We start from the raw sequence: 20,729 nt of genomic DNA on the forward strand, positions 1-20,729 counted from the left end.
TGTGGTGATGAGCGATGGTTTGCATCTCGCTGCCTACGTGCAGAATACAGACTGATCACAAACTAAAATTAATCCCGTTTGGACCAAAGCGTGTTTCTCTCTCCTCCCTCAGAGAGCTGAGGGCCAGTCACCGCTCAACAGGATATATTTGATTGGAAAACGTAGAGTTTTATAAATACATTTCTCAGCGTAACCCGAGCTACATGGCCTCCCTATCTCTCTCTCTCTCTCTCTCTCTCTCTCTCTCTCTCTCTCTCTCTCTCTCTCTCTCTCTCTCTCTCTCTCTCTCTCTCTCTCTCTCTCTCTCTCTCTCTCTCTCTCTCTCTCTCTCTCTCTCTCTCTCTCTCTCTCTCTCTCTCTCTCTCTCTCTCTCTCTCTCTCTCTCTCTCTCTCTCTCTCTCTCTCTCTCCCCTCCCTCCCCTCCCCTCCCCTCCCCTCCCCTCCCCTCCTCTCTCTCTCTCCCCTCCCTCCCCTCTCTCTCTCTCTCCCCTCCCTCCCCTCCCTCCCACTCTGCTGTCCGCGAGGAAGGCGCAAGATGGCTGATGTCGCTTGGAAGTATGTTCCCCTCCGCAACATGAAGTCGTGAGTGTGGAAGAAAGCGAGGGAGGCACCATCGGGCTTTTATTTTTATTTTATTTTCGTTGTTTTTCTTTTCTTTCTTCATCCACCCCGTCCAGCGTCGTGTCCCCGGCCCTGTCTCCCCCCCGGACCTGTCTCCCCGTCTCCCCGAGAGGACGCGTCCATCACGCCGGGACAGCAGCTAGCCGCTAGCGGGAGAGTTAGCCTCGTACCGCCGCCACCGTGTCGGGCTCCTGCGGCCTGGTTCGGGTTCATCCGATACTCCACTACACCTCCACGAGAAAAAACAAGCGACAAATACGCATAAAAACGCGGAATCGGCTCCATTTCGCCACATTGATATCAACTAGTTTAGCTGTCATCAGTCCGTGCGGTTAGCAGCCAGAGCTAACATTTCGGCTAACTAATGCGTAGTTTTCCGTCTGGTGTTCAATCTAAAGGGTTTTATTAGGAGTATTTCTTAAAACATATGCTATTTAGTTGTCACGTCAACGATCTTGTTGGTGTTGGCAACTGTAGTTGCTGATCTATTTGGCCTCCCGTTATCTAGATGACAAGCTACGGGGCTGGGCGAGCTGTAAACTTTTCTAGCTGTAGCTAGCTGGACTGGCCTTGCTGCTGGCGATCTACCAGATCAACTCTGGGATGGACTAGAGTCCTCCAGGACACAGGACACAGGCCCACCGGACCTAGGCCAACAGTACCACATCTCAGACTAGTATCAGGCCTTTTTAAATCAGTGTCAAGTCTAATACATTCATTCACAAGTGTGCGTGGTCAAACCTTTGGCCCTCTGATCCGCCGGTTACCTAGTTAACCTAGTTGTTGAGCAGGTTAACTCTTGTTCCACTACACTAAAGACTGGTTAGCAGGTTACCTCCTGGTTCACTACACTAGAGACTGGTTAGCAGGTTACCTCCTGATCCACTTCCCTAGAGACTGGTTAGCAGGTTACATCCTGATCCACTACCCTAGGGACTGGTTAGCTGGTTTCCTCCTCATCCACTCCCCCAGAGACTGGTTAGCTGGCCCCCAGTGCACAGCTAGCCGACCATCACACCACCACCACGGCGTACAGAACCCACCCGGAGCCGCCTCCCGGCCACACACACCGGCTGAACAACACCGTCATGGGAGTGCAGGGTTTCCAGGAGTATCTAGAGAAGCGATGCCCCGGGGCCGCGGTCCCGGTGGACCTCCTAAAGCTGGCCCGTACCGTGGGCCGCCAGCCCCCTCATCACCATCACCACCACCCACACCATCCAGGGCCCATGCCTCCCCCGCCTCCGCCAGCCAGGATCCTAATCGACGCGGACTCCGGCCTGCAGCGCCTGTACGGCGGCTACCAGACGGACTGGGTGTGCGGGGGGGAGTGGAACGCCATGCTGGGCTACCTGGCCGCTCTCTCACAGGCCTGTCTGTACCAGGGGGGCCTGGAGCTCGTCGTGGTGTTCAACGGCACCCTCGGAAAGGAGCGCTGGCCCGAGTGGGCGCGGCGAGCTCAGGGCCAGCGGCAGACGGCCCAGCTCATAGTCAACCACGTCGGCAGCAAGGCCACCCCGCCTCCCCGGGCCTGGTTCCTGCCCCCGGCCTGCCTCAGCCACTGTGTCCGCCTCGCCATGTTCCGCTTCCGAGTGCGGGTGAGTACCTCGGCCCTGGTTCTTTGGATATATCGCTGCGTCGCACGACTCATCAGCCAATTCACTATGAAATAAATAAATGGCTTCATATTGAAAGTTGATCATTTAAATGGCAATTTATAATCAATGTTATAGGTCAATTTAATCACATGTCCCAAGTGGGGGAGCATCAGCAGTCCAAATACTCTACGTGCATTAGTTGACTGCTTTTATAGAGGCTGTTTAATTGCCATAGTCTCGTATATAAGGACCAGCTACTGGCTGGTCCGCCTCTCAGCGTGGTGATTCTCAGGGAGTAGGTATGTGTATTGTGCAGCACAGCATATACATTACATAACATGAACCCACTGAACCTTACACATTGTTTCGCTGCTGAGTAGGGGACTATTAATAGACTGCTGGTCGATTACACTTATTTGTAATGGCCGGTTCATAATGTTGGGTCCATTTTAAATGGAAATTGTTTTAAATTTTGTAAAAAGAAAATGTTTCTTTATATAACATTTTAGATTATTTAGTTAGATTACGATAATAAACAAATGGATTGGCAGACATAATTGACCCATACATTGCTATAATTAGTAATGTCTTTGTGAAATGGCTCCTTGTGCAGCCACTTAGCCTCGAATCTGTTCCACGGCTTTAGAAACAAGTGATTATTCCTAGCCTAGTATTTCCAAAGGGGATATCGATCGGTTATTCACATGAGAAATTCGGTTTAAAATTGCATGAAATGCACTTCTTGCCTCCTGCGGTGGTTAAGCCATATTATTCATTATGTTACCATGGTTCAGTGCACCCTTTGCCAGGGTTCCCAGAAATGCCTTTATCACATTCCTACAATGTCGTATATCTCGCCTCTCTAGCTGAACCTTTCCTAAAGGCCCCTTTACTTCAGGGACCGTCATGTAAAGGCTCCTGGGTGAAATCGAGTTTTTCTAGTCTGATATATATGCATTCATTGTACAGAATAAGAGTTATTCTACAATTTGTCAGGTAGGCCACCAACTCGTATATAAGACCTTTATGACAGAATATACTTATTTAGTTTGATGTATAGTTAATGGATTCGAATATAAATATTACAATTCACCAGCCATTACTTAATTTGATATGTGTGTGTGAGACATGATGTTGACCAAGGACTGGTATTTTAGGAGGCCTTGTTAACATGCAGACATGATGCTGTTTCAACAACACAAATGATCGCCTGATGGACAGAATGTTGTTGCTTAGCAGCTATTGTCATCGCAATATCATGTTCTAATATTTACTTTCATATCTATATATCCCGTTTACATGCAAAGATATACAGAGATATATAGATAGTGTCTATCATTTGATGCCACTATCTTGGCGCCTTATACTGACATTACACAGAGTCGTTTACTATATTATGTACTACTATAAATAGTTTATAGCAATAGTAATAAAATACTAATATTTCTAATTGCATACAATATTCAGTTGTCAACTTTACAATTGTCCTTATTAAATAGTGTTTATTTAAGTAAAAAATGGCGGTGGGCTCATATGCACACATGACATCAGTATATTTCTGATATCAACCTCCTGTTGAGGGTCGTGTCCCCTCTTCCTCAATAAGATGTGAGCTCCTCCCGGTGCAGACCAGTAGCTCTTTCCCCTCTCCGTCGACAGGTCGTCCAGACGCTGGAGGATCACCACCAGGAGGTGCTGTCTCTCTACAGGGACTTTGGCTTTGCTGGCCTCATAGCTCAGGACTCTGAGTTCGCCCTCTGCAATGTGCCCGCTTACTTCTCATCCCACGCGCTCAAACTGAGTTGGAACGGCAAGAACCTCACCACACATCAGTACCTACTGTCTGAGGCAGCCAGGCAGCTGGGTCTGAAGACGCAGCACCTGCCCTGCTTCGCTGCACTACTGGGTACGGGCAGCTGTGCACACACACCTATACAAACACCGGAGATAGACATTCCAGGTTCTGAAAGTAAGCTCTGCATTTTGAGTCCACCATCTTGCTAGCTATACCCTCACTTATAACACGAGTCAATGTTCTGGCTCAGTGCAGACCTGAGATAAAACATGAAGTAACTTAACCCATCAGGACATATCCTTTACTGACCAGTACTTGCATCTCCATGGACGGTCAAGCATGGTTGTTTAGAGATAATATCCTTAGCTAGCACACGTTGGGCCGTCCTCTGAGATGTCTGCCTTCCTTTGTTGACACAGCAAACATTTGAGAAAGCGGTTTGTGTTTCCTGTAGGGAATCACATTCTGCCTGACGAGGACCTCGCTGCCTTCCACTGGAGCCTGCTGGGACCAGAACACCCACTGGCTTCTCTCAAGGTACATAGCACGGCGTGAGGACTAATGCCACCAGAAAAGCCATTGCAGAGGCCTTTCATGTAAAGGGGTGATGGCATATCACCGGGATGTGTATGTAAAATATTCTTTCACATGTGCATTGACGCACTTTGAGGTCATTGTGTTGATGTAAAGTGTGTTATTAATTGTATTTATTTCTCCACTACACACTAATGCATATCTTGTCAGGAAATCATCTCAAAGTCAGCTTATAAAAGTCCTTCTTGGAAAGACACTGGATTGTCGTGTTCACCCAGAGACTAAGTTACCACCCCCGTACTTGCTCAAAGTCTGAAATGCTCCGTTAGGTCAGTGTACAGTAATGCCTCACTGGCTGGTCCACATGAGCTGAGCGCATGGTATTTGGAAACCAGGCAGGGGAACAGACTCCCTCAATTAAACGGCTTGAAGGAGTAGAAGCAAATATATAGACTGAAATGACGCGAGTTTGCTATGGATGACATGGAACCTAATTGACTGATGCTTAAAGTACTCCTTGATAACCCTGAACAGAATTAGAATTTCTGTTGAAATTGAAACAAACAAGGGCACTTCTTTGGGGCGTTATTTGGCTAAATGGTATTATTTATTCACTTCTTTATAAAGAACCTAATCTACTCTGTGATATTCTGAAGACTAATCAACTGAAACTAATCAGCAAAGGCAAGTGGTTGATATTCTCCCCCTTGCTGCAGGTGCGGGCTCATCAGCTGGTGCTGCCGCCCTGCGAGGTGGTGATCAAAGCTGTGTCAGAGTACGTCTCCTCCATCAAAGACCTCGGCAACCTGGATGCCATCGCCAGGGACGTCTTCAAGCAGTCCCAGGTAAGACGCCAACACACAGGGGCGGGTGATCCAACCTCGGCCATTACTGATGTGCCGAATGCATAAGTGTGGATTTGTTGTGGTGTTGTCTCGGACCAGCAGCTCGTATAAATCGATGGGCTTCTGCGCCATGAAGCCACACCTTGGCTGTGGGTTAATCCATGTCTTTCCCTCCTGCAGTCTCGCATGGAGGACAAGGTGGAGCGCTTTAAGAAAGCTGTGGAGTATTTCTCTGCTGCCTCCAAACCACGAACACTCAACATGGGGCCCTCCTTCATTTGTAAGTAGCGCTCCCTTTTGTTAAAGGCGCGAGAAGAGTGTGAGGAACATGTTGTAGGAGGGGTCTGTGAGTGCAGGGTGAGGCCTTACCTCCCGGCGACCCTTGATTTTCCAACATCTAAATCTGAGGTTGTGTGCTAAATTAACTTTGTTTATTATGTTGTTGCGTGTTCAGTACCTGGCTTTGGACCCAATCCATTTGGTGGACCACCTGGTCACATGGGACCCATGCAACCTGGAAAGAACCAGGTTCGAATCCACTCCCAATCCTTCTATCTTCTTGTGTTGTGACTGTAAATCAGCTTACTCGACTGTAAAGGCAACCACACCGGACCAACTCGCCGATTCGTGCCGGTAAATTAAGTCGGGCTATTTAATCTGGCCCACTCGAACACCGACATGAGCGGTACACACCTACGGGATTACAGCCGACGCCGTACGTTCCAAGCTTGCGCAAGATGTAATTTCTCCAAAACAACAGGCGGCGCTAATCTGTATTGTGGGCCAAAAAAACACGAAAACCAGAAGTAGCAGGTCCTCTTCTTCGATTACACTGTTTATTTGGTATGTTTACCATCCTCACTTCCGAGCTTCACTGATTCGCTAGTCAAGCTGCTAGCCCTCCACCAATCATCGTGGCCGATTTGAGCAACCACACCAAATAGACTTGTGTCACCGGCGCCGATTTTCTCACCGACGCCGATTTTCGGTCCGGTGTGGGCTTGCCTTAACGTGTGCTTTTTGAAACATTTATAGCGGGGAGAGCGGGGCTCAGTGTAACTTGTAACAGGACCTTCCCTTTGCTTTCAACTGCACTCAAGACACTGAATCACTTTGGCCCGTGTTCTCCTCTTGTTAAGACACGCCCCCTCTCTGCTACAGTTTCCTCCCCCCCAGGTTCCAGGGTTGAAGCCACCCTTTCAAAACGCTCCATACGGACCTGGCTCCAACCTTGTATTCCAGGGCCAACCGCCTCTCATGCAGGACTGTAACGATTCACTAACGGGGAAGATGCCTTTCGCTGATTGGTCGGCTCCCTACGATTCCACCCAGGGGGGCGGCAGATTACCCAATCACCATGCCGGAGCCCAGTCTGTCCCCTCCCCCTCTCCCTCTACCTCCTCCGATGGAGACGAACCCAACGACACCAACGCTAAGTACGAAAAAGCAAATAGGAAATTCAATTTTTCTGTCATTTTGTAGACTTCATTCAATACTCACTGGTGCTGTTTCACTCCGTTCTCTCCACAGCCATTTGACGGACAAATCTTCAAGATGGGAGGATCCTTCCAGAGGAGGTTCAGCCCCTGGAGACAATTCCCATGGCAATGGGAGTGGTTCGAACATTCCGTCACTGTTGTCTATGGCAACAAGGAGTCACATGGACATAACCACACCCCCTTTGCCTCAGGTGGGTGTGGGTGCGGGTGCGGGTGGGTGGATGTTTGTGTGGACGTGGATGTTGACTGACGCGTTGTTTTACAGGTCAGTGCGGAGGTACTTCGTGTTGCTGAGCACAGACATCGCAGAGGGCTAATGTACCCCCAGATTTTCCACATACTGACCAAGGTACAGAAACATGTCCTATTTCTGACTACTTTGCTTCTGAATAGAATATTATGGATCATCCTTTTTCAGAATGTTCCCAATCATTACTTCAGCAGCAGTAAACAGTGTTGTTTAGCCTCTGTTATTCAGCGTTTCCGTAAAGGAGAGTTAGAACCATTGCATGCTTTTTTTTCTTGATCCACATTCGAGGGCACCGGTACAGCTGGGAGGTGCGGCTGCGTCTCCTAGCTGTGTTTTCCCCCCCCCTGCCTTAGTCGCAGCTCCTCTCCGGTCGCCCCACATGCAAACAGGCCGAGGCTGTCCCATGCAAGCTCAAGTAAATCAGAATCTACCTGTCCCCCTCCCTCCCTCCTCTTCCTCCTCCTCAGGGAGAGATGAAGATGCCAGTGTGCATAGAGGATGAGTGCAACGCTGAGCTGCCGCCCGCCTCCCTGCTGTTCCGGGCCGCCCGGCAGTACTCCTACGGGGTCCTCTTCAGCCTGGCGGAGACCCACCGGCGCCTGGAGAGGCTGGCCATGCGCAAGAGGGGGCCTGTGGAGGGTGAGGGTCGCTGGGGAGGGACGGGATGGGGGGGGGGTGCGTATGGATTTAACGTTCCTGCTGTGGTTCAGTCGGTAAAATGAATGAGATGTACTCATTGGTCCCGTGTGCCACTCCCCAGTGCCCCCAGTGATCGTGAAGGAGTGGAGCAGCGGCAAGGCCAAGTCTGCCCTCACCCCGGAGCTGGTCCCGGCCATGTGCTTCCGGGAGTGGACCTGCCCCAACCTGCGGAGGCTGTGGCTGGGCCGCGCCAGCGAGGACCGCTCCCGGAGGACCAGGGCCTTCCTGGCCTGCCTGCGCTCCGACTGCCCGGCCCTGCTCAACCCGGCTCAGGTGCCGCAACACCTGCTGCTCATGTGCTGCGTGCTCAGGTAGGCCCCCCTCCCCCTGCTGCTCATGTAGGGGCCCCGTCCCTTGCTGCTCAGTTAGGGTCCCCGTTGCACCTGCTGCTCAGTTAGGGCCCCCCCTCCACCTGCTTCTGAGGTAGGGCCCGCTGAACCTGCTGCTCCATTAAACACTTGTCACCAATTCGCCTGTAGGGGGCACAATAACACAAATACAAAATGTCAAACCAATACTTCCCACGAGTCACTCGGGGACAGACTTCATAGAGACTGTTTCCCAATGTGAAGGAAGTATGCTCAACGGCCACCCTTTTAAGGACGCTACGTCATAAAACGCCAACAAGCACTATTCCAATGTTAACACTTTTTCAAGGATGCATCAATGGGTCCTCAACGAGACAAAATGCCCACAATCCGTTGTGTTCACACGCTGCACGTGGTATTTAAGATATGCGGATGGAAAGCCATACACATTGCTTTCAACAAGTGAAGCAATTCAACGTTTTCTGAAATATTTTGTGCCGTATTGCTTTTTGTAGATTCATCTAGGGATGCAACAACGAATCGATGAAATCGATTGCTAAAAGCTTTGGCAATGAGTTTGGTTTGGCAATCGATTCGTTGAGTCACGTGATTAATAAGTCACTCGTAGGCGCAACTGTTTACAGAACCCGAAGCAGACAGCTCCATGCTTCATGCGCGCCGACAGCGAAGCTTTCCGCCCGCTATAGTGTGAGTATGTTGGACAATGGACATTAAACATTGCGGAGGCGGAATTCTTTTTTTCAACCGAAATCGTCCAAAGTGTGGGAGCACTTTACAATGCATAAAACTAAAAGTGTGTTAGTTGCAATCTTTGCAAAAGAGAAATGGCGCGGCACGGAAGCAGCACGTGATGATACGGCATCTGAAAAAGAAACCATGATGTCGGGGTCATCCGTGACGAGGAAGGGGGCTCGACAGCAGGGTAAAGGTGGATTTATAGTCCTCCGTAAAGTGCTGTGCGTAGACACGGAGAGCCCTCTCCTTCAACGGTGGCTGAGGCCGGAGAGGGCCGGTGTTGTATGGGCTGTGAATACCTTTCCTTACGGCTTGCGGTCCTAGTTGTATCCGTTACCAGGATATCTAGCCCCTACTATTCCTGGAACCTTCTGAGCAGACTTGTGATCGATCTAATGTCTCCTAAATGTTTTGCATCTATCGATTATGGCTTTACCTTTTTATGCAATCAAATCCCCAAATTGTGTGTCATTTGGACCCCTGTCTTGAAGTTGTTCCAAACCCTTCCCTTTACAGTAACGTTTTTCTAATTTATAACATTATATACATTAATAATAAATAATAATACATTGACCATACAATAACCATAGCTATCCACCGACTTCCTGTGTAAACCTTATAAATTAGCCCAATTATTTTCTCAACTCCACCACCTACAAAACATGTACTTCCTACACCCTAGCCCATGCTCTACCTCGGGGAACCTCCACATGCCTTGAGGCTCAGGGGTTGACGTGCTGATTCCCTTGCAGGTATATGATGCAGTGGCCTGGGGGGCGCATCCTGCAGAGACATGAGCTGGACGCCTTCCTGGCCCAGGCGGTCTCCAACCAGCTGTACGAACCGGACCAGCTGCAGGAGCTCAAGGTAGGAGCCCCTCCTCGTGTTGTGAGGGCTGGGGTGTAGGGACTCACGGCAGCCTCTCCCCCCCGGTGTGAGGGCTGGGGCCGGGGTGACCAAGTCTGAATTGAAAGGATCAATCCCCGATCATCGTCGAATGTACTCTGCAACAGTTCCTTTGTACAGAGTGGATGGAGTCAGGGTTGTGCTTTGCAAAAGGCGGTTTTAATCGTAGTAAATAATAACGGCGTGTCAGTCAATAACATCAGCGTGCCACAGCGGTACCACGTACTGCTACACCCTCCCTAGCAGGTCTGATTGCGTGCAGGTGCCCGCGATCAGACCCAATCGACCCGTCCAGATCCGGAGTGCTCCAAACATGACTCCTCAGCCCCATCCGCAGGCCAAACGCTGTACGTCCCCCCCACAGACTCAGTCGTATGGATTGTGCTGACCCGATAAAGAGACTTGGGACCACACTGATGATCGAGTGCAAAACAAGCAAATGCTATCTGGTTTTAACCTGACCGCTGAAGCCTGACGAACTCTGTACCAGGCACACGGGCTGCACTGCCGTGGTTGAACCTCGAAGGACGCCCAGATCAATAAATAAAACGGGACCAAATTGCTACACATTTTGTTGTGATCAACCCTACTATGATGTGATTGCGTGGGAAGTCAGCGTTTCCAGGTGTGTCTTTTTAGTTTCTAGTCGGCTATATTGGAACTAACTCCATTTGACTGTTTTTCTTGATCTTTGACTAACTGATGAAATGCTTAGTTTCCTTACACCGCGGACTCTCAGGAAACGTCTGTCACTGCCTCTAGTCCAAGTTAAGATCAGTATCATACTATATTCTAATGGACTAAATCCTTTGTGCCCTTTATTTGGTGAGGGGGTAGACTAGATCACAAATCATTTTGACGTTGTTTAAGATAAATTAAGTACTAGTCTGCAGTTTCTTTCTCTTTTATTTATTTTTCCGTGGTATATAAATGAAGTTGATGTGTGCATTGCCTAGATGTGTTCAGTGTTGTGTCGGCTCTATTAAAGCAGCCCAACACTGAAGGACTCAGAAGGAACAGGCTGCATGCTTCAGAGAGAGATGTGGCGTAGGGCCAGTATGACATCGATAGAGGATGGAGAAACTGAATATAGCAAACCTTTACATTAGGGAAGGCCTATATTAAATCGTGTTCACCCATTGGTTTTACATTTTCCTGACCCTTAATCTCAAGCAGACCTTGAAATCTAATATTAAACTAAATTGAACTAATTTTCACTATCGCTAGATTTCAGAGGTCAATCAAACCCAGCAATTTTACACAGCATTTTATGTTGATTGCATCTCTGCAAGGTCTCTTTGGGCCATGCTTGGCGTCATGTAACATGGGAGCCGACCATCAACGTTTATCAACACATCTCAATAAATAAGAATATTGGGGATCTTCATTCATTTCAATAATTCCACCGTCGGTGTGTGAATGAATGGAATCCCCTAAATGTAAATGTAACTCCGTCCCTTCCAGTTCCTGGTTATCAACCCAGTCCATGCGCCAACTCTCCCCAGAAGTTCTGCTATAACATAGTAGGACTGCTGGATCAGAAGTTCTGCTATAACACAGTAGGACTGCTGGATCAGAAGTTCTGCTATAACACAGTAGGACTGCTGGATCAGATGTTCTGTTGTAACACAGTTGTTTCTGACCTTTTCTGTCGGACTTGGAATGTATTGTTCGACTTGGAAATGAATAACCACAATATGATGCATACCAGCATTTACTACCTTAAAGCTGCTCTCTCCAGTGACTTCCAACAACAGGTGGTCATTGCGCACTCACTCAGATAGCAACTAATGCTTTTCTTTGCCTTCATAACAAGAAATATACTTGTTATGATGGGTTTCTGATGTAAAGCAAACGGCATTGTCATGCATGCAAGCAGGTCTGGTGCACAACAATAAATTAATGTAATCATAATAAATTCATGTCTGAATTTGGCAGCATTGGGATTTGTAAAGATCCCGCTAGCAAGTCTAGCTTCATGTATTGTTGTAAATAATTTGAGAAAATGTACATTTAACAAGCTTGTGGATTAACCGTTGTGGACAAAAGCAGAACATTGCTCCTGCTCCTCAGAGGACAGTCGTTGACCTTCTGTGATTGGGATTCATAGTGTTACTCTCCCAGAAACCTGAGCTCAAACTTATTCTGGGATAGGGCCAATACCTGTGGACGGGTGTGCTGTTCTGATTCTCTTTTGCTGTTGGTAATGAAGCTGAAGCTGACCTTCTCTCCAGGTCCGTAGTGTAACTTCTTTCTGTTGTGGCTCTAGGTGGAGAAGGTGGACGCCCGCGGGGTACAACTGGCCTCTCTGTTCATGGCGGGCGTTGACACAGCGCTCTTTGTCAATGATGTGTGTGGCCAGCCGTTGCCGTGGGAACACTGCTGCCCGTGGGGCTTCTTCGACGGCAAACTTTTCCAGAGCAAACTGGCTCGGGCCGCCCGCGACAGAGCTGCTCTGCTGGACATGTGTGAGGGCCAGGTAAGACCGTGTGTGTGTGTTGTTCCTTTACTATCACACGGCTTGCCCTTATTGGTCACTCGCTAGTTGCAAAGGATGGCTCACAAGGAGAGATAAAATACTTAAATATTTATATAGTTATTTATTCTTCTTTGCTATATACATGCAGGCATGCGTGCGCGTGTGTGTGTGTGTGGGTGGGTGTGTGTGTTCTGCCCTGGGTGGGTCAGGCTGCTGATGCTTCATGCTCGTCCTGCAGGAGGAGTTGGTGTCCAGGGTGGACAAGATGCGTCAGGCCATCCTGGAGGGCATCAACCTGTCGCGGCCCCCCCCACCTCCTCCTCCCCTCCCACCCCCCGCCTTCCTGCCGCCCACCATGGTCCCCCCCTTCTACCCCATTCCACCCCTCTACCCGCCCCGCCCGATGGGCAACATGCCCCCGCACCACCACCCTCACCACCCCCACCACCCCGCACAGCACCGGCCCAGAGCCTTCCCAGGTACACACTGGCTCCCTGGGTCTAAAGGTACGGCCACACTAAACGCGTGATGCCCGTTAGAAGTGTAGAAAATCTGCATTTTCGCATAGGGAAGCATTGGTGTAGGAGCGTAAATGCGTTACACGCGCTAAAGCAGCGTGTTAGACGCGTTACACGCGCTAAAGCAGCGCGTTAGACGCGTTTTATGCACCTAATTAACGCGCCCAACGCACCTACGCGCGGAGTTCAAAAATGTAATGCTTTTTACACTCCTACGCGTGACGCTTAGCCGCGATAGCCAATCAGCGTTGAGCTTGACCCGACGTCACTGGCAGAGAGACGGAGGACAGGCGCTCCGCAGCTGATGTGGAGCGCCTGTAGTGTCCTGACCAACCAGTGCCTAGCAGGTCATCGAACATGGCCCCAGTCAATCTAATATACCGCTGGAACCGGCCGTCATCCAGGCGGAGTTCCTGGAGGAGGTGGTGAAACTCACCCAGCTGTGAGCGCCTAAAGAGGATGTCATGCACCCAAACACAGCGGCGTTTGGGTTTCCTACTCTCCTCGAACTCCCGCAACAAATACAGCGCAGCGATGATGGTGACCTCAGCCGTGTTTGTGGAGCAAAAGAAAAGTAGCGGGGGAAAATACGTTTTGGGCGGGCTCATCTAGCTGCGTATGCGCGTGAACCATTTTTGTGACACACGATGATCAAGCGGCAGGTTACGCGCAAAATGCGTTCAGTGTGGCCGTACCTTTTAGAACCCGTGCTAAAGTATCAATGCCGTAACAGGATGACGTTGGTCACCGACTGAATATGATTCTGCGTATTCACAAAAGTGCAACAAGAATGGAGAGATTAAACGTGTTTATTGATCCCAAACGGGAAACGGGTTGATTAGAATCTGTATGAACCTCGGCTAATGCATCGAGTAACCGCTCTAGGAATTTAAGTCCTTTCAAGAGTTATGTAGGCTTTCAAATATATAATTGTCTGCATTCATCCAAAGTTCTTAACCTGAGTTTAATTTCCTGAGTGCTGCTGTGTTGTTCGCTACAGGTCTTCAGTCCATCCCCCCCCAAGGAGGGAAGTTGGAGATAGCCGGCATGGTGGTGGGTCAATGGGCGGGGAACAAACCAATCCGTGGGAGAGGGGGGTTCAACATGCAGGTGGTGTCTGTCGGAGCAGGCAAAGGGTAGGTTCCAACATCCCCACGGTTATTTTCTGAGCGTTTATTGTTTATGCTTTCAGTGATCTTCTGATGCCCTTCACATCGGTTGGTACTTTTTCAGATGTACTCACTGACATGTTTTGGTCCTCAATACCCATTCACCACAGACGGGGAAAGGAGGTTCCAGCAAAACTACGGGGAGGAAAAAAACCTACTGCCAATAGACCACAGGTGAAGAAGTCTAGCCCCACTACTCCTACCCTCTTGATTGTTGCCTTGATTGACACTGCCATCGCCGTGGATGGGCCTTGAGGGGGGCCATTAGTTCAGTAGTTGGTTTACAATTCAAGTTATTCACTCTGATGTGGAGCCCCAAGATTTCAGTTCTGTTGTATGAAAGGCATTTCCTTCCTCCGCTGTCTCTGTCTCTGACCCTCCTCTCTGTCTGTCTCTGACCCTCCTCTGTGTCTGTCTCTGACCCTCCTCTGTCTGTCTCTGACCCTCCTCTCTGTCTGTCTCTGACCCTCCTCTCTGTCTGTCTCTGACCCTCCTCTCTGTCTGTCTCTGACCCTCCTCTCTGTCTGTCTCAGACCCTCCTCTCTGTCTCTGACCCTCCTCTCTGTCTGTCTCTGACCCTCCTCTCTGTCTGTCTCTGACCCTCCTCTCTGTCTGTCTCTGACCCTTCTCTCTGTCTGACTCTGACCCTCCTCTCTGTCTGTCTCTGACCCTCCTCTCTGTCTGTCTCTGACCCTCCTCTCTGTCTGTCTCTGACCCTCCTCTCTGTCTCTGACCCTCCTCTCTGTCTGTCTCTGACCCTCCTCTCTGTCTGTCTCTGACCCTCCTCTCTGTCTGTCTCTGACCCTCCTCTCTGTCTGTCTCTGACCCTCCTCTCTGTCTGTCTCTGACCCTCCTCTCTGTCTCTGTCCCCTCCAGACGTCCTCGTCTCCTCCAGCAGGCGGTCCCCTAAAGCCCTCTGAGGAGGCAGACTTTACCCCAGAGGTGGCCACCCAGCAGCTGAACGGCAGCCCATCAGCCTCTGCCACTGGTCAGCCCTTGGACCTGGCCCCCCTGGCCCAGCCAACCCCATGTGCCTTAGCCAGCAGAGACAACCATACAGAGGGGGTGGAGGTGGAGGCCCCCTGTTGCCTTGAAAACTGCCCGTCAGACGGTGCACTACAGAAGGAAGAGTGACGGCGCCCTCCCAGGATGCACTGGTTCTGTGGGGAGTGACGTGTGTTCGACTGCCTTTCCCTGTTTTGTAGACCTATGTTACCTACCCGCTCGCCGCCCGCACCCAGAGGAGGAGGAGGAGGAGGAAGCCTCTCTCCCGCTCCTCGCCTGCCCTGCGTGACGGCTCGGAGCCCTTGGCTGTCCCCACTTCAGTTTCTCATGTGCTTTTACATTGTTTCCTAAACCGGTGTTAGCCATGAACCTATACACCCCTTCAAGATATACTCCCCAATGTCCACCAGCCCCACCCTGCTTAAAGACCCGTGACCCTTCACACACTGGCCCTATCGATGACCGGCCCCTGTGTACCAGGGGTTCCGGTATTCATTTGGATTTTATTTGAGTGATCCCACTGTGTTTGCACACACAGGTGTTTTAGGCTTTCGTGGCGACGGTGACTGTGATTGGCTTTGGTCTCGATGACGACAGCATCTCGGCTTGTTGGGTTTTTAGATGCGCTGGGAGTTTATCAAATACCACAACGGTCTGTCCTATGCTTGTTTAGAGTCTCACTCTGAATATGAACTGGAGGTTTAAAAGAAGGTCTTGACCTCAACAAACCCACGTGCTGTTGACATGCCTCATCCTAACCCTCACTGCTGGACACCCTGTGAGGGGTTCGCCACACCGCTGAACACATAGATTGCTAGCATGCCAGCTAACTACTTCGCCCTTTTAGATCAATTGGCTTTATTACTTTAGCACTTCTGCGCCATCATTGTACTGGTATTGTACTTTACATTGACCAATGTAGCATAGCCTAGCGCTTAGTAGTGCAGAAGGACCTGACAAATGTATGCACCTTAAGCCCAGAAGTACGAAAGGTCTTCACCTTATCCCCCAAAATAGTGCATTACTACGTTTAACCTGCCCTTTGCCCTACTTAGAAAAAAAGCTTTGATTGTATCTCCCAACAGAGAGCACTTATTATTGAATCAGCCCTGAAATGATGTCCGAGGGATGTCTCCTACATGATAAACCATTACTAGTAGACCTACATGTTAAGGTAGAGATCTATTGGAGAGATGTCGAATGTGAACAGAGTGGTCTCCAAGGAAGGAGCCCTTTGTTGTAAAAAAATAAAATGCATATATATATATACATATATATATATCACACAGCCACACTGGACAGTCCTCTACCAGTTGAGAGAAATATTCCTAAAACTCTAAGGCACCTTCTGGAATCAAGGCCAACGTTATAATCCTGCTATCCAGATAGCAGATGAAATGTGATGCTAGGCAAAACTAGCTTGCATGTCCACAAAATAACCGATTAATACTTTGCAATCAACCCTGAGACTCGGCATGAAGAGTAAACACGGATTGCTTTAAGTTACAGACAAAGAAGAGCCCAAATGTTCTTACTTACCAGGCCAGTAGCTGGCATGCGATACTAAACCTCTGATGGTGGATGTTGCCCTGGTGATAGGCTGATACCGAGAGCCATTGCACAGCAGCGCTCGGTGTGTCACTTGAGATTGGCAGGAAGGCCATCCCTTCTTGTGTGTCTCAGCCTCTTGAGTCAGGACTTCAGCGGTCGGGATGTGTGTCACATGACCGCAAGGAGGGCCACGTGCTCACCTCTGTTCCTCCGCTCAATCTGAGACTTTTAAGATTATATATTCTTTTATCAGAGCACTTATGTTTGTTGAGGATAAAATATGTCCCCCAAAGTAGGTTTGACCAGACGGGCAAAATATTGACCTAATCCGCTGTTTGTAGTACTGTGTTCCAACATTAATACCAGTAGATTGACATATTGGCTTAGACATGCAGACAATTAGAAAAGGATTAATATGAACTCGATAGGCAAGTCAACAAGAAGCACCTTATTTTCTTACCGTCTTGATGACTTGCGCACTCAAGTTCCACAAAATCGACTAAAGAACCCTGACATTGTTGAAGGAAGGAAGACACCGTGTTTAAAGAATGCACAACTCAAAATCAATAGCTTATCGATTACTCACCCTGCATAGCCTGGGGTCTTGAGGAAAAAGGTTTCACTTGCATTGTTTTGTGGAGAATAGTCCTCCTTAAAGGTCTTCATACATTTCTAATACAACTGTCTGGGTTGATTCTCGACCAGCAGCCCAGTTGCAGAACCTCTAAGGATGGCCCATCACTTCTGCATCAAAAGGGTTTAGATCCATCCGTAGATCCCTGGATGCTTATGCAGCAGGAGTGTAATGGGGAGGTGGGGGGGTGTAATTGCAGCTGTTTTGTTTGAGACTGTTCCCTAATCCACTTCCATTGGTCCGTTATCAACCTCCATGAGCAGATGGTAGTGCAACCTTTTTCTTGAACCATTCTAGTCGATGAAACAGTTTTGGGTGTTGTATTTATTTCAGTAGTCACGTCCGACATCCTCCGTTATACAACACAACCGCTATAGTGACAGGCTGGTGAACCAGCTATGGCGGAGGCTGGCTGTCCTTGCAGGGCTAGGCCGGTCTCCGTTTCTTTCACCAACACCAAATGAAATCCAAGGTTTCAAATATCGTAGCCGTTCATGGTAGGGATTGATCATAGATGATGAGATGTTCTTAGATGATGCGCAGGCCACTGCGTCTGAATCTATAGAGAACTCTGAATCAAGGAATACAAGGCTAGAGAATATATCAAAACTAGCCAAAGAACTGTCTAGAAATACTATGAGTCATGTACTTGACTGCTTTCAACATTTTGAGATTAGTACAAGTATGTGTTTTCCAACGATACACACTAGGAGACGACTTGTTTTCCTGTGCGAGCCAGATCTTCTGGTTGACGATTCCCGCTTGTGACTCGCTCGCCAGAGGACAGAATTACACACATACGCATCCGCACAAACTCACACTCACACACATAGGACATCACACAGACACACAGCTTAACGTTCACAGATCTGGTTGAAATGGGGTACGTTCTCCTTTGATGCTGAAGTGAGAGCAGTTTTTGTTCCCAGTGGAGAAACTTTCTGTTCATCCGATTACTTGGTAACGCAGTTAGTGAAAGTGGTACCATCACATACACACACACGCACGCACACACCAACACATTATCATACATTCAATATACAAAATACACAATGCATAGATGTTATACCCTAAGTTACACACTAGCTAGTATGGATTTAAAAATCGATTCAATACATGACGTAGTGTCCCTTTTTAGTCCTCATTTTAGGGATCTAGCTATTTGATCAGTGATTTTTTTTTTATGCTTGTAATCCTAAAACCTTCTCACCACGCCCCCCTTTTCTTATCTCCCCTTCCTCATTTCTACCCAGTTTTTTTTAATACCAAACGTCCCCTTTTCTCTTCAGTCTTTCCCCCATAGATTACACCGTTCAAATAGTCTCACATAGGCACACACGGTTACTGATTTAAATTGCAGTCACACTCAATTCACAAACCCTCTTCTCAAACCTATACCATGTCTCCACGTCTTCTCCCTCTCTCTGCCCGTCCTCTAGCCCTAGGACCATTTCTATTGGCTGTTTTCTTTCTCTTTGGGCTGCCCCGCCCCTTAATCAACCCAACTAACGGTAAAGGTTATATTAACATTGATAATCAGTTTCTATATGTATCTAGCCAGTCTGAAAAAAAGGAAAAAAAATCTAAACTGTTTTATTCAATTGTGTAAACGTGTTTTCTTACTATTTTTAATGTTATTACATCTTCTAATCCTACCATTGCTTCAGTTAGTACTGAAATACGCTTAGCCAACCTAGAGATTTGAACTGTAACGATTGCGATTTTCCTTAACTGTATTTTGTATGGCATCTTTAGACCACCTCACCGCTATTATGTGCGTAAGTATTGCCCGTTTGAATTGAAAATCGATGTCTGCACACTATGTTTGATTCTCATATTATCCCTTATAGCAATTTCATGGTCAACCCATTCTCAAAGCTGAATTGTGTGCCCTTGTACATACCAGCTACACATCCCATCTGAACACCTGAGTACCAAAGTATAGCACCTCCCCCTACCCATCATACCTGACAGACGGTTTGCCCTCCAGACATTGTTTTTTAAAATTATATAATGGAAACAGACAAGACAGTGGACATGAGAAAGTTTTTGTGGATTGTGTAGGGTAGGAGAGTTTTAATTTGCCACAAATTTATTACACGACAAAGACCAGTTGCACTGCATGTGAGTGATGTCCAAGATAACGATCGGTGATTAGTGAGGATTTTGGTAAAACACATCTTTCTCTTCTCTGCCCACACTCATTGGTACGGTCTTCAGTGAACGGTCTTGAGAGCTGTGGGAATCTCTGTAAAAGTTGACATTAGATCTTAAACAAAATTCCTTGCATTTGTAACAGAAAATGTTCCTCCCTATACTTCTTTATGTTTCTTTTTGTAGCATTCAGCACTTAGACTACGCCATCGTCCTCGCTGTTCGGGATTGGAATGCAGTTGAGGTTACAAAATTGGCGGACATTATACCAAATTAAAGATTGCCGTCTTTTAGCAGTCCTATTGATCTCAAAGCTGGAAAACGGAAACCTATGAACTATATTTTGATATTCATCTGAGGAGATGATCTGGAATACCAGGTCACTTTTTTTTTTACCAGTGACCTGGCATTCCATTTTGCAGAACACATTTTCCTCAGGTCCCACCTTACATTAACATCAATATGAATGTGTGAGACCTTCCTTCTAGGCAGAGGGAAACGGGCCAATGGCGGAGGGAGCAGCTTGGTGCTGGCTCCCAGGACCAGTGTCACTGCCCCGATAGCATAAAGGCCTCCTCGGTCTGATCTGAAGGGACACTTTTTACCAGAGCTACAAGAAGAGTGAAGAGAGCCAAATGTCCCAGAAAAGTACAAAGTATGGCATTCAATTTGAGAAGAGGCAACACTGTTCAGTTCCACTCTAGGACGTTGTAACTGTCATTTTCTGTGCCGTCTCACAAATTGCCCATTTTAGCAATCTCCCGATACTGTCTGTCTCCCTATACTTCTGCGCCCTCTCAAATCGACCAACCCCAACCTAATTTTGTCCTCCTTTGGGTCTCAAGTTGATCATTGTGAGCCATCTGTTGTAATGTGTATCACGCCTTCAATTCATATACTTAAATAACTAGGGCCACCTAAATTTACCTGTGCTCTGCAGCAAAAAGGGTTTAAGAAATTATTCATATTATTATAGGATTATTATCATTATCGCTGTTATGATTATGGTTGGTATAATTTGTCATCATTGTTAGCATTATGGAAGCACCAGACTGTTTGAAGAGAGGCAAGAAAGAAGGAAGCTTTTTTTTATTTTTATTATTCGTCTGGCTGTTGGTGGTCTGATCTCACAGAGAGGGGGGGATGGCTCAGAAAGAGACAAGGATGGCAGTCGGGTTTGTACTGGTTGGGAAATGACTTACAGTGCTGAAATAAAATTTATTCTTTTAGTAAAAATGGACTTGTTGACTTTTAATGAGCTTTGTTTTCTGTGACATTGACCACGAAGATAGTGTCTTTATTAAATCTAAGTATTTTTAAAGACCATAGTTTGATGGGTTGCATGCTTTTCATCAGTGGCGCGGTGACGGCTGCGTCAAGTTCTCGTTGTCGGCGCGCTTGAGAACTG

General features: G+C 48.0%; 1 protein-coding gene across 3 annotated transcripts; it reads left to right on the forward strand.

Annotated features, from left to right (window-relative positions):
* The first annotated feature begins 469 nt into the window (after positions 1–469).
* fam120c (family with sequence similarity 120 member C) lies at positions 470–20,576 on the forward strand. 3 transcript variants are annotated; one of them, XM_030355018.1, is made up of 18 exons: positions 470–555; positions 678–2,219; positions 3,879–4,125; positions 4,469–4,551; positions 5,265–5,393; positions 5,574–5,673; positions 5,848–5,921; positions 6,555–6,829; positions 6,924–7,083; positions 7,158–7,241; positions 7,610–7,781; positions 7,903–8,152; positions 9,658–9,772; positions 12,081–12,290; positions 12,529–12,796; positions 13,809–13,944; positions 14,088–14,151; positions 14,854–20,576. In XM_030355018.1, exons 2-18 carry the CDS (start codon positions 1,710–1,712, stop codon positions 15,109–15,111), a joined length of 3,135 nt encoding a protein of 1,044 aa, XP_030210878.1. In that variant the 5' UTR covers positions 470–555; positions 678–1,709; the 3' UTR covers positions 15,112–20,576. The 3 variants fall into 3 exon arrangements, with proteins under 3 accessions (XP_030210878.1, XP_030210802.1, XP_030210959.1); XM_030354942.1 differs by having other exon boundaries at positions 500–2,219; XM_030355099.1 differs by having other exon boundaries at positions 500–2,219; positions 12,529–12,769.
* Positions 20,577–20,729: the final 153 nt, after the last annotated feature.

The sequence above is a fragment of the Gadus morhua genome, chromosome 1 (assembly GCF_902167405.1).
Source record: "Gadus morhua chromosome 1, gadMor3.0, whole genome shotgun sequence".
Taxonomy (NCBI): domain Eukaryota; kingdom Metazoa; phylum Chordata; class Actinopteri; order Gadiformes; family Gadidae; genus Gadus; species Gadus morhua.